At 43.0% G+C, this 14,321-nt stretch overlaps 1 protein-coding gene across 7 annotated transcripts in view; it reads left to right on the plus strand.

Moving 5' to 3' along the window:
- ABHD6 (abhydrolase domain containing 6, acylglycerol lipase) overlaps nucleotides 1–14,321 on the plus strand; it is a 102,413-nt gene that overhangs the window by 71,127 nt on the left and 16,965 nt on the right. For all 7 annotated transcript variants that reach the window (XM_062201164.1, XM_062201163.1, XM_062201161.1 and 4 more), the window contains 3 exons: nucleotides 4,906–5,062; nucleotides 6,465–6,578; nucleotides 7,828–7,960. In XM_062201164.1, the coding sequence (XP_062057148.1) occupies nucleotides 4,906–5,062; nucleotides 6,465–6,578; nucleotides 7,828–7,960 (404 nt within the window). The remainder of the gene's footprint in view (nucleotides 1–4,905; nucleotides 5,063–6,464; nucleotides 6,579–7,827; nucleotides 7,961–14,321) is intronic.

Genomic DNA, 14,321 nt, shown 5'->3' on the forward strand with positions numbered 1-14,321 from the left:
AAATCAAGATAATAAATCATAGCCAATAATTCACTAATAGAATTATAAGAAAAAAAAGGGGATAATAACTGGAAGGGAAGAAATAAAACATGTCATTGTTTGCAGATGACATGATATGCATACATAGAATGTCCCAAAGCCCCTCCATGATTCTTTTTTTTAAAAAAAAGATTTATTTATGGGTCTGGTGCTGTGGCGTAGCGGGTAGAGCCACTGCCTGCAGTGCTGGCATCCCTTTGTGGGTGCCGATTCAAGACGCAGCTGCTCCACTTCCAATCCAGCTCTCTACTATGGCCTGGGAAAGCAGTAGAAGATGGTCCAATTCCTTGGGCCCCTGTTCCTGCAACTCCGGCCATTGTAGCCAATTGGGGAGTGAACCGGGAGATGAAAAACCTCTGTTTCTCTCTGCCTTTCCGTCTCTCTGTGTAACTCACACTTTCAAATAAATAAATCTTAAAAAGAGAGATTTATTTATTTATTTATTTGAAAGGCAGAGTTGCAGAGAGAGGGGCAGAGAGAGAGAGAGAGAAAGAGAGAGAGAGAGAGAGAGAGAGAGAGAGTCTTCCATCTGCTGGTTCATTCTCCACATGGCCACAATGGCTAGAGCTATGCCAATCCAAAGCCAGGAGCCAGGAGCTTCTTCTGGTCGCCCATGTGGGTGCAGGGGCTCAAGGACTTGGGCCATCTTCCACTGCTTTCCCAGGCCATAGCAGAGAGCTGAATTGGAAGTGGAGTGGCTGGGTATTGAACCCACACCCATATGGGATGCTGGCACTGTAGGCAGCAGCTTTACCCACTATACCACAGCGCTGGCCCCCCTCCATGAATCTTTATTTGTTAGAATTAGTAAGTAGATTTGACAGACTGCTGAATACAAGATCAATAAAGAATAATCAGTTATATTACTTTATACCAACAAGTCAAAAATGAAAAAATGCTAACAATACCATTTACTATGATGTCAACAAAGATGAAATATCTAAATATAAATCTAAAGAACAATGTGGAAGATCTCTACATAGAAAGCTACAAAGGATTTGTGACAGAAATTTTAAAAGACCCACATTGATGGAGAGAAAGACTGTATTTGTGAGTTGGAAGGTTTATTATCATGGAGATGTCAGATTTCCCTACAATGAAGTGTATGTTCAGTGTGTGCCCATTTGAAATCTCAGCAGGGTTTTTTTTTTTATATATGGAATTTAATAACTGCATTCTTTTAAAGATGTATTTATTTATTTCAAAGTCAGAGTTACAGAGAGAGGTAGAGTCAGAGAGAAAGGTCTTCCATCTGCTGGTCCACTCCCCAAATGACCACACGGCCAGAGCTTAGCTGATTGGAAGCCAAAAGCCAGGAGCTTATCCTGGGTCTCCCATGCAGGTGCAGGGGCCCAAGGACTTGAGCCATCTTCCACTGCTTTCCCAGGCTATAGCAGAGAGCTGGATCAGAAATAGAGCAGCTGGGTCACGAACCAGCGACCATATGGAAATCTGGTGCTGCGGGCTGGGGCTTTAACCCACTGTGCCACAACACCAGCCCCTATCTGCATTCTTAAATCTGTAAGGCAAAAGCAAAGGGCCAATTAACTGATACAATCTTTGTTTAATTTCTTTTAAAATTTGTTTGAGAGGCAGAGACAAAGAAAGAGATAGAAGCACGCATAGAAGAGCTCTCATCTGCTGGTTCATTTCCTAGATGAGGGAGACAAAGAGAAAGATCTCATCTGCTAGTGAGTTTGCCGAAAGCCCAGACTGGGAGCTGGGAACCCAGCAGTCTGTCAGGGCTTCAGAAGGTCAGACATGGAATTATCATGTGACCAAGGAATTCCACACTAGGAAGTTATCCATAAGAGCCAGAAGTGGGCCAGCGCTGTGGCGTAGTGGGTAAACTGCCGCCTGCAGTGCTGGCATCCCATATGGGTGCTGTTTGAGACTTGGCCATATCACTTCCAGTCCAACTCTCTGCTATGGCCTGGGAAAGCAGTGGAAGATGGCCCAAATTCTTGGGTCTCTGCACCCATGTGGGAGGTCCAGATGAAGCTTCTGGCTCTTGGCTTCAGCCTGGCCCAGCCCCAGCCATTGTGGCCATTTGGGGAGTGAACCAGCAAATAAAAGATCTCTCTCTTTGTCTTTCTTCTCCCCCAGTTTCTGTAACTCTGCCTTTCAAATAAATACTAAAATAAAAAAAAAAATTAGAATCAGTAGTATAAAAAGAATTGAGTACTATTTTTTCACTTGACATCATGTCATAAACATTTTCCCATGTTATTGACTATCTATGAAACCTCATTTTTAATAATAGCAAAATACTACATTGTCTAGATATATTATTTATGTAATATATTTTCTATTGATGAATACTAAGGTTATTAATGATATTTTTGCAATTAACACTGTTTTGAACATCTTTAAAACAATTTTTTCAAGCTTTTTGCTTATTTCCTTGGGTTGACTATTCAGGGAAGCATGATTACTGGATCAAAGGACATGAGTTATTTAATTTTTAAGAAAATTTATTTGCAAGGCAGAGACAGAGATAAAAGGAGACAGAGATGGTAGACAAAGAGAGAGCTTCTTCCATCTACTGGTTCACTACCCAAATGCCTGGAATGGTTGAGACAGAGCTGGGCTGAAGCTGGGAAATGGGAATTCAACTAAGTCTCCCATGAGATGGCAGGGACCTAATTATTTGAGCCATCACCACTGCTTCCTAGAATCTGCATTGGCAGGAAGCTGGAGTCAGGAGCCAGAGCTGAGAATTGAACTCAGGTTCTCTGATGTTGGACGTGGGCATCTTAACCAGTAGGTTAAATACCCACCCTGTCACCTTAATTTAAAGTAAAATTAGAGAATCCCTTACCCATCTTCACCTGATGAGTGAAGCAGTCACTAGCAGCATTTGCACAACTACGCTCCTTCCACATATATTTTGTATTTTCTATTCAATAGAGTATCTTGTCGTAACATTCATTTCTTTTTTTTTTTTAAAGATCTTTTAATTTATTGAAAGGCAAAGGTACAGGGAGGCAGAGGCAGAGAGAAAGAGAGAGAGAGGTCATCCATCTGCTGGGTCACTCCCCAGATGGCCACGATGGCCAGAGCTGCGCCGATCCGAGCCAGGAGCTTCTTCCGGGTCTCTCACATGGGTGCAGGGGCTCAAGGACTTGGACCATCTTCTACTGCTTTCCCAGGCCATAGCAGAGATCTGGATCAGAAGTGGAGCAGCTGGGACTGGAACCGGCGCCCATATAGGGGCTGGCACTGCTGGTGGCAGTCTTACTCACCATGCCACAGTGCTGGCCCCACATTCATTTCTTTATCAGTGAACTTGAACATGGTTCCTATATTTGTTAGTCATTCATCTCTCTTCTGTAGGGTGGTGTTTGACCCAGAGATTAAGACACTGCATCTCATATTTCTGTGTCTGGGTTCAATATCCACCTGCATCTCCCGATTCCAGTTTCCTGCTAATGCAGATCCTGGGAGGCAGCAGGTGTTGGATCCAACAGTTGAGTCCCTGTCCACCTGAATTCCATTCCCAGCTCCCAGGTTCAGCCTGGCCCAGCCCTAGACGTTTGGGGAGTGAACCAGTGGCTGTGAGCTTTGTGTCTTTTTCTGCCCCTCGAATGAATGAATGAATGAATGAATAAAACCTTTTGAAAATTCTTGTCTGCCCTGAGTTATCCCTTCATTTGTTTTTCACAGTATTGAATTGGGATTTTTAGTGTAGTTCATATCAATTTGTTAGCGTTTTATATGTCAAGGATAATAATCTGTGGCTACCATATTTGTTGCAGATATTCCTCTCATATACTTTTTCCCTTGGATTTTATCATATGATTTTTTGGAAAGGCAGAATTATTTTTGTATAGTACAGATACCTACCATTTCCTTAATACTTACTGTATGCTGAGCATTGAGCAAGACTTTATGTGTGAGTTGTCTCATTTAATCTTTGCCATATCCTAAGTAGAATGCAACATTTCCCCATGGTACAGATGAGGAAATTGAGATTCGAGATCATAGAATCAGTGATGAGTGAGCTGGCATATGAGTGAACAAGCTCATATTTTGGTGCCATGATTTAGAATTTTGAAATATGCTTGCTTTGTCAGAGAAGAGCTTGCCAGCCAGCCGATTTTTATTAAATTTTAGTATTTTGAATTGGCCATGCAATCATTGAGAAGGCGCTAGAAGCAACACAATGAACACTCTTCTTCCTGCCTCTATTCCCTACCCCCCTGCCTCTTACCTCGTTCCACCTCCACTCCCGAGCCCCATCTTGGGCATGTGTATGATTCAAGTAAACATGAATGAATAGCCTTCTCTCCTTGTTTTACACAAAGGAAAAGTACTGGTCAGTTTAGATTATTTGTTTTTGCAAGACTTGGCTGCTGCTTTAGTGTAAACTATATCACAAAGTGAGCCTCTGAATTAATTTCATTAATTTCATCAGGGAGAGATTCTTCATGCAGAGAGTTCAGTTTGTTTAGATGGTAATTTCATATTGAAATCGATTTGGAGCCAAATGCCACCACTGCCAAGTCTTATGTAAGCAGCAGAAGCTGAGCTGTCAACCAGCTGCCATATGTTGCGCGGGCTCAAGGCAGAGGACTGGGGCAGATGGTTCTCAGGAATGAGTTAGCACTCTCAGATTCTGCATGTTAACAAGAGGTTATTGCGTGGGACATACTTCTTAGAAAACATGGCCTTTCCCTTCCTCATTAGGGTGGTTAATGAAATGCATCACGGTAGAACTTTCCAGAATGATTTGGCTTGGTGCTCTTTGTGTGGCTTGTCCTAGAGGTCAGGAATGGGGAATAGTCTTGCAGAGAGGACCTGTGTCCCTGCGGAAGCCACTGACCGAGGTGTGCTTCTGCTGTTCTGCCTGTGTTTCCCCCCCAGGTACTGGCGGAGGACGCTGGGCATGCAGGTGCGCTACGTCCAACACGAAGGCTATCAGTTCTGCTATTCCTTCCGGGGCAGGCCGGGGCCCAAGCCCTCCATCCTCATGCTCCATGGATTCTCCGCACACAAGGATATGTGGCTCAGCGTGGTCAAGGTGCAGTGCTAGCCTCTTGCCCCTTAGAGGAAAAGGATGTGATGTGGCCAGCCCTGGCTGAGGGCATGGGGAACCTGGAACCACACAGTTCAAGTGGTCTTAAAATGAATGCAGTGTTTTATTTAGGCTCTTTTGTCATATGGAATTGATTGAGTTGAACACAGTGTGTGAAACCTGTGCCTTAGAACACCACCTCACGGAGATTTCTGTGGGGAGGTTTCTGATAGCTTTGTCTGAGAACGGTCATGATGACCAAGATTGGGCTTTTGAAAATCATTGTTGTTTTGTTCTCCATGTTTCTTCCTTCTCTTCCCCTTTTCCTCCCTCTACTTCTTCTCCATTTCCTGTCCCCCCTCCTTCCTCTACTTTCTGCCTTGTCTTTTTCCTTAGCTATGTAAAGAAATTCTCTTGATCTGCCAGCTTTCTGGAACTCACTTTTTGTCCTGGCTTACTGGATGTGGCCACTTGTTGTGCTAGATTCAAGGGACTCACTGGGGAAGGTTCTAGCTGATGGAAGTCTTGGGCAGGAAGCTTCTGCAGCTCCCAACCATATGCGAGGATCCCAAGTACTGTCTGCACCAGGAGGGAAAAGCTCACACATGGCGCACTACTGGTGATCTAACTTCCAAATTCTACTATGAGGATAGTTGTCTTCATGCCTTAATGAACCTTCACTTCCTGTCTGCACTTCTGATGAGCATCTTTCCTGTAAAGGGATATTTTTTGATAACTGATTTTTTTTTTTTTAGTTTCCTGGTTAAAAGTGGTGCATCTCTAAACAGAAAAGGCATTTTAGGATAATAATGATCTCAGAAATCAGTCTTTAATAAAAAAAAAAAAAGTGGAACTGGAATCAGGGTGATGAGACATAGTTCTTTGGGGAAATGTTGCTCCTGTTGGCTCTGGACCTAGCCAAGTTCTCTGGGAGAACAGTATTATCCCTTGTGGTTGCATGTCAGTGGCAGTGTGGCTGGAGTAAGTGTGGAAGGAAGGAGGGAGAAGAGGAGGTAGGACCTGCCCATCATTGTCAGGACAGAACAGGAGTCTTCAGCCTGCTACCCTGACTTTTGTCCTCTCTTCCCAGTCATCTCCTAGGCCTGCTTCCTTCTGTGTATTAGTGCTTGGGGACCACTGCTCCCTATAAAGCTTTTGGCAATGTTTATTCACACAGGTAGGGTAAAACACTGGGTGGCCTATACCCATATATCCCTAGGGATGGTGGCCCAGGTCACTTGGTAAGGTGAAGGGGCAATCCCTCCTGAAGAGTGGATAAACATCACAGAAAGTGGCCATGTCCAGTAAGCCAGGATGAAAAGGGAGTTGGAAAACAGTTCCAGATTGCTGCCAGATCAAGTGGAGTTTGTACCCCACATGCTGACTCTTTGGGTCTATACATCCTTAGTTCCTTCCGAAGAACTTGCACTTGGTCTGTGTGGACATGCCAGGACATGAGGGAACCACCCGCTCCTCCCTGGATGACCTATCCATAGATGGACAAGTCAAGAGGATACATCAGGTAAGCACAAGGCTCCATCAGAAATTGCCCGGTGTGCCTCTTACCCTCCATTGCCTACCCAAATCTGTAGGGCAGGCAAGAGAGCTTCATGCTGACTTGTGAGTGGTCTCTGTGCTGTTTGCAAGTAATTGCAACCCGATGAAACCTTGCTCAGCTGTGGAGGACCACAACTTAGTAAAAATTGTTCTCTTTCAAGCTATTGCAATTGTTTGTGCAGAAATACAATCAGGGCATTTTTTTGAGCTGTTTAAAAAGGGAGCTCAGAATTCTTCCAGCCCTTTACTCTTCTTGGGTATCTGTTTTTCTGCTTCCCAGTTGTGTGGTAACAGCGGTAGCCTTTGTGCTTAGCCGGGGAGGGTTTCTTTGCATCTTTCTCTATTTTAGCATCTATCTTGATTGGGCTGTCAAGGATATGGGGCTGTCAAGCCATTTCACAGTTGAGTGACCCATCAGTTTCAGGTTGACTTTGGTATATCTTCCAAATGAGGATATTTATTTAATGTTCACCCCCCCCCCCGCCGCCCATTAAACTAGTTATTTTAATGAGATCAAGAACCTTATCTTTTTATCTTCTCGCTGTATCCTCAGGCTGACTATAGTGTCTGATAAGAATTAACCAATAATTTTTTTAGATGGGTGGATGGACTGGTAGATGATTGGTTGGATGGCTGACCCTATGGTAGGAGTGGAAGGATGAACAGACAGATGATGTGTGGATAGTTCTATGAATAGATGGCTGTATGGATGGGAAGGGCTTTGAATTTTGGCAGATTCATCATACAGTGACTCCCATGAGCTGTCTTTGGCCTGTCATCTGTTTTTGTAGACTATATTTTAACAGAACACAGCCACAGCTCTTTATTTACATATCGTCTTACAACATATGCTACATGTTACAACATATAACTACATCAGCGGAGCTAAGTAATTGCAGCAGATCTTATGGCCAACAAAATAGAAAATGTCTACTTTCTGGACCTTGGTAGAACAGTTTGCTGACTCGTTAATTATGGGAATTCTTGTTGGTTTTATGCTTATAAATGATCCCTCAGTCACTTGTGCCAGGTACAGACAAGTCCATGCATGCCACAGGGTTCGTCTTGACAGTGGGGCCAGTGGTTTCAGACCCTCTTTCAGCCATGGCTCTTTGCAGTTGTCCATAGGAAGCACGAGGAGTTTTTATTCTGTAGTCACTATTGTCATTGTCTTCAGCTGTGTAACCAAGCTTCCTTCTCATTTCCCTTCCTAGTTTGTAGAATGCCTGAAGCTGAACAAAAAGCCCTTCCACCTGGTGGGCACCTCCATGGGTGGCCACGTGGCTGGTGTGTATGCTGCTTACTACCCATCGGATATTGCCAGCCTATGTCTCGTGTGCCCTGCTGGTGAGTTACTAGGTCAAAACATCCTACTGAGTGACTTAAAACAAGTAGCCAGTATCTGCTATGACTTTTTTAGAATCATCGTTTTGATATATACTTAAGAGATGTGCAAGGCCGGTGCTATGGCATAGTGGGTAAAGCTGCCACCTGCAGTGCCAGCATCCCATATAGGTGCTTGTTCGAGTTCTGCTGCTCCACTTCCAATGCAACTCTCTACTGTGGCCAGGGAAGGCAGTGGAAGAGGGCCCAAGTCCTTGGGCCCCTGCACCTACTTTGGAGACTTGAAGGAAGCTCCTGGCTCCTGGCTTAAGATAGGCCCAGCTTCTGCCATTGCAGGATAGGATATTGACACTGAAGGCAGCAGCTTTACCCTCTATGCCACAGTGCCAGGTCCCCCCACAGAGAATTTGAAATGGTTGATTAAAAATGTGTATGGTAGCCAGCACCGCGGCTCACTAGGCTAATCCTCTGCCTGCAGTGCCGGCACCCCAGGTTCTTGTCCCGGTTGGGGCGCCAGATTCCATCCCGGTTGCTCCTTTTCCAGTCCAGCTCTCTGCTGTGGCCCAGGGAGTGCAGTGGAAGATGGCCCAGGTCCTTGGGCCCTGCACCCACATGGGAGACCAGGAGGAAGCACCTGGCTCCTGGCTTCGGATCGGCACAGCGCGACGGCCGCAATGCACCAGCCATCGCGGCCACTTGGGGAGTGAACCAACAGAAAAAGGAAGACCTTTGTCTCTGTCTCTCTCTCTCTCACTGTCTAACTCTGCCTGTCAAAAAAAGAAATGTGTATGATGATTTGCAACATAAAAAACTTTGAAATATGTTAATATACTAATTTCCAACATTTATTGAGGTAAGCTCTGTTTTTTAAAGATTTATTTATTTGGGCCGGCGCCGTGGCTTAACAGGCTAATCCTCTGCCTTGCAGCGCCAGCACACCAGGTTCTAGTCCCGGTTGGGGCGCCGGATTCTATCCTGGTTGCCCCTCTTCCAGGCCAGCTCTCTGCTATGGCCATTGGTTCACCCTCCAATGGCCGCCACGGCCGGCGCACTGCAGCCGGCGCATCGTGCTGATCCGAAGCCAGGAGCCAGGTGCTTCTCCTGGTCTCCCATGTGAGTGCAGGGCCCAAGCACTTGGGCCATCCTCCACTGCCTTCCTGGGCCACAGCAGAGAGCTGGCCTGGAAGAGGGGCAACCGGGATAGAATCCGGCACCCCAACCGGGACTAGAACCCGGTGTGCTGGCGCCGCAAGGTGGAGGATTAGCCTGTTAAGCCATGGCGACGGCCATTGAACCAACTTCTAATGCTTTCCCAGGCCATAGCAGAGAGGTGGATCAGAAGTGGAACAGCCGGCCCTCAAACCAGTGCCCATATGGGATGCCGGCACTACAGGCAGGAGCGTTACCTACTACACCATAGCGCCAGCCCTGAGCTAAGCTCTTTATGTGGATTTAATTCTGTCAATAATCCTATCAAATGAAGGGGACATTATTATGCCTCTTTCCTTTTCACCAGAAGCTCAGAAATCTTTGTTTATTATCAGATCCTTTTTTTTTTTTTTTAAAAAAAAAGCATCTTTGATCTTTCTGTCCTTGAATACATGTTAACCTGAGCTATACATGTCTGCAGAAATTACCTTCTGAAGTTGCATTTTTAAATTTACTTTTCTTCCATAAGTCTTTAAGCTTAGATTTGTAAGATGTAATAGATACAAATCTTAATTTCTCTTTCCCTTTGTCACTTTGGTGCTTAATTGGCATTTTGTTTGCATGTAGTAAATTGCCAAATTTTAGCGGCACATCTTTCTTTGCATCTGAAATTACCATCCAGATCCAGATATTATGCTCATTTTACAGATGAGAACATTGAGGCACAAAGAACTTGCATTAGTGCCAGAGACTGAATAGGAACCACTCCCAGACTATCTGACCCTAGACCCCATCCTGTGGCTGTTTTGGGAATCCTTTCATATTTACTACCTTTTTTTTTTTTTTTTTTTGACAGATAGAATTAGGTAGTGAGAGAGAGAGAGAGACAAAGGTCTTCCTTCCATTGGTTCACCCCCAAATGGCCACTACAGCCGGCGCTGTGCTGATCCGAAGCCAGGAGCCTGGTGCTTCCTCCTGGTCTCCCATCCAGGTGCAGGGGCCCAAGCACTTGGGCCATCCTCCACTGCCTTCCCAGGCCACAGCAGAGAGCTGGACTGGAAGAGGAGCAACCGGGACTAGAACACGGCACCCATACGGGATGCTGATGCCACAAGGCAGAGGGTTATCCAAGTGAACCATGGCACCGGCTCTTTACTACCTTTTTATGTGATCCACCAAGAATCCAACCATGAGCTGAACATTTACACCTTTTACTGAAATGTAATTTAGTTGGCTTTTAAAATTCTTTCGCTTCCTTGAGAGTTAATGGTTTTCAGGTCTGTTAAACACCTTGGACTTGAAGACAAAACCTCAAATTCTCTTCCCCATTTTCCCAGCACCATGTCTGAAATCACTGGGTCTTGATAACAAAATTTCATAGTTGGAGGAACAGGCCCTGTGGAATATTATTCAATTTTAAGTCACTTATGGAAGATCAGGTCAAACTGGCTTTTCAAGTGCACATTCATTTGCTCAGAGAAGAATCTTATACCAAGTTTAATTTGCAAATTTAAAGTTAACTTTGTTTGTTTGTGAAAATGAGTAAGTAGAAACGATTTCAGGATTATATTCTACTTTGATTTTTTTAAATAAACGTCTTCTCCAAATTCTTAAATTTATAGAAGTTACATACGTGATATGGAGAGTTCCATATCCCCTTTGCCCAGTTTCCCTCGTTGTTAACAGCTCACACTTGTCATAACTAAGAAACCAAGATTACTAAATTACAAGGAACTAGGCTTCCAGCTTTTTTGGATTTCACTTGGCTTCTCCACTAACGTCCTTTTCCTGTACTGGGGCCCCATCCACATGACACTGAGCCTAGAATTATTTTTAGAGAGAGGAAATGTTCCCCACAGCGTTAGGAAAAGCACACACGATACTATGTTAGATCTGAGACAGTTTTTGGCTACAAAAGAATTAGAATCATACAACGCAGCTTCTCAGACCATAAAGGAATGAAGTTGGAAGTTAGAAACTCAGGAATCCCTAGATCATATGCAAACACATGGAGATTGAACAACATGCTCCTGAATGAACAATGGGTCAGAGAAGTAATCAAAAGAGAAATCAAAAATTTTCTGGAAGAAAACGAGGATAACAGAACAACATACCAAAACTTATGGGATACAGCAAAAGCAGTGTTAAGAGGAAAGTTTATATCAATAGGTGCCTACATCAAGAAATTGGAAAGGCACCAAATAGATGAGCTTTCAGTTCATCTCAAGGGTCTAGAAAATCTGCAGCAAACCAGACCCAAATCTAGTAGGAGAAGAAAAATAATTAAAATCAGAGAAGAAATCAACAGGATTGAATAAAAAAAAAAATTACAAAAAATCAGCCAAACGAGGAGCTGGTTTTTTGAAAAAATAAACAAAATTAACACCCCATTAGCCCAACTAACTAAAAAAAAAAGAGAGAGAGAAAGAAAAAACCCAAATCAATAAAATCAGAGATGAAAAAGGAAACATAACAACAGACACCACAGAAATAAAAAGAATCATCAGAAATTACTACAAGGACTTGAATGCCAGCAAACAGGGAAATCTATCAGAAATGGATAGATTCCTGGACACATGCAACCTACCTAAATTGAACCAGGAAGACATAGAAAACCTAAACAGACCCATAACTGAGACAGAAATTGAAACAGTAATAAAGGCTCTCCCAACAAAGAAAAGCCCAGGACCAGATGGATTCACTGCTGAATTCTACCAGACATTTAAAGAAGAACTAACTCCAATTCTCAAACTATTCAGAACAATCGCAAAAGAGGGATTCCTCCCAAATTCTTTCTATGAAGCCAGCATCACCTTAATTCCTAAGCCGGAAAAAGATGCAGCATTGAAAGAGAATTACAGACCAATATCCCTAATGAACATAGATGCAAAAATCCTCAATAAAATTCTGGCCAATAGAATGCAACAATACATCAGAAAGATCATCCACCCAGACCAAGTGGGATTTATCCCTGGTATGCAGGGATGGTTCAGTGTTCGCAAAACAATCAATGTGATACACCACATTAACAGACTGCAGAAGAAAAACCATATGGTTATCTCAATAGATGCAGAGAAAGCATTTGACAAAATACAACACCCTTTCATGATGCAAACTCTATGCAAACTGGGTATGGAAGGAACATTCCTCAATACAATCAAAGCAATTTATGAAAAACCCACGGCCAACATCCTATTGAATGGGGAAAAGTTGGAAGCATTTCCACTGAGATCTGGTACCCGACAGGGATGCCCACTCTCACCACTGCTAATCAATATAGTTCTGGAAGTTTAAGCCAGAGCTATTAGGCAAGAAAAAGAAATTGAAGGGATACAAATTGGGAAGGAAGAACTCAAACTATCCCTCTTTGCAGATGATATGATTCTTTATATAGGGGATCCAAAGAACTCTACTAAGAGACTACTGGAACTCATAGAAGAGTTTGGCAAAGTAGCAGGATATAAAATCAATGCACAAAGATCAACAGCCTTTGTATACACAGGCAATGCCATGGCTGAGGAAGAACTTCTAAGGTCAATCCCATTCACAATAGCCACAAAAACAATTAAATACCTTGGAATAAACTTAACGAAGGACATTAAAGATCTCTACGATGAAAATTACAAAACCTTAAAGAAAGAAATAGAAGAGGATACCAAAAAATGGAAAAATCTTCCATGCTCATGGATTGGAAGAATCAGTATCATCAAAATGTCCATTCTTCCAAAAGCAATTTATAGATTCAATGCAATAGCAATCAAAATACCGAAGACATTCTTCTCAGATCTGGAAAAAATGATGCTGAAATTCATATGGAGACACAGGAGACCTCGAATAGCTAAAGCAATCTTGTACAACAAAAACAAAGCTGGAGGCATCACAATACCAGATTTCAGGTCATACTACAGGGCAGTTGTTATCAAAACAGCATGGTACTGGTACAGAAACAGATGGATAGACCAGTGGAACAGAATAGAAACACCAGAAATCAATCCAAACAGCTACAGCCAACTTATATTTGATCAAAGATCCAAAACCAATCCCTGGAGTAAGGACAGTCTATTCAATAAATGGTGCTGGGAAAATTGGATTTCCACGTGCAGAATCATGAAGCAAGACCCCTACCTTACACCTTACACAAAAATTCACTCAACATGAATTAAAGACTTAAATCTACGACCCAACACCATCAAATTATTAGAGAGCATTGGAGAAACCCTGCAAGATATAGGTGCCGGCAAAGACTTCTTGGAAAAGACCCCGGAAGCATAGGCAGTCAAAGCAAAAATTAACATTTGGGATTGCATCAAATTGAGAAGTTTCTGCACTTCAAAAGAAACAGTCAGGAAAGTGAAGAGGCAACCAACAGAATGGGAAAAAATATTTGCAAACTATACAACAGATAAAGGGTTGATAACCAGAATCTACAAAGAAATCAAGAAACTCCTCAACATCAAAACAAACAACCCACTTAAGAGATGGGCCAAGGACCTCAATAGACATTTTTCAAAAGAGGAATTCCAAATGGCCAACAGACACATGAAAAAATGTTCAAGATCACTAGCAATCAGGGAAATGCAAATCAAAACCACAATGAGGTTTCACCTCATCCCAATTAGAATGGCTCACATTCAGAAATCCACCAACAATAGATGCTGGAGAGGATGTAGGGAAAAAGGGACACTAACCCACTGTTGGTGGGAATGCAAACTGGTCAAGCTACTATGGAAGTCAGTCTGGAGATTCCTCAGAAACCTGAATATAACCCTACCATACAACCCAGCCATCCCACTCCTGGAAATTTACCCAAAGGGAATTAATTTGGCAAACAAAAAAGCTGTCTGCACCATAATGTTTATTGCAGCTCAATTCACAATAGCTAAGACCTGGAACCAACCCAAATGCCCATCAACAGTAGACTGGATAAAGAAATTATGGGACATGTACTCTATAGAATACTATACAGCAGTCAACAACAATGAAATCCGGTCATTTGCAACAAGATGGAGGAATCTGGAAAACATTATGCTGAGTGAATTAAGCCAGTCCCAAAGGGACAAATATCATATGTTCTCCCTGATCAGTGACAACTAACTGAGCACCAAAGGGGAAACCTGTTGAAGTGAAATGGACACTATGAGAAACAGTCACTTGATCAGCTCTTGTCCTGACTGTTGATGTACAATGTAATACTTTATCTATTTTAGTATTTTTT

Source organism: Lepus europaeus, chromosome 9 (assembly GCF_033115175.1).
Source record: "Lepus europaeus isolate LE1 chromosome 9, mLepTim1.pri, whole genome shotgun sequence".
In the NCBI taxonomy this organism is placed as follows: Eukaryota; Metazoa; Chordata; class Mammalia; order Lagomorpha; family Leporidae; genus Lepus; species Lepus europaeus.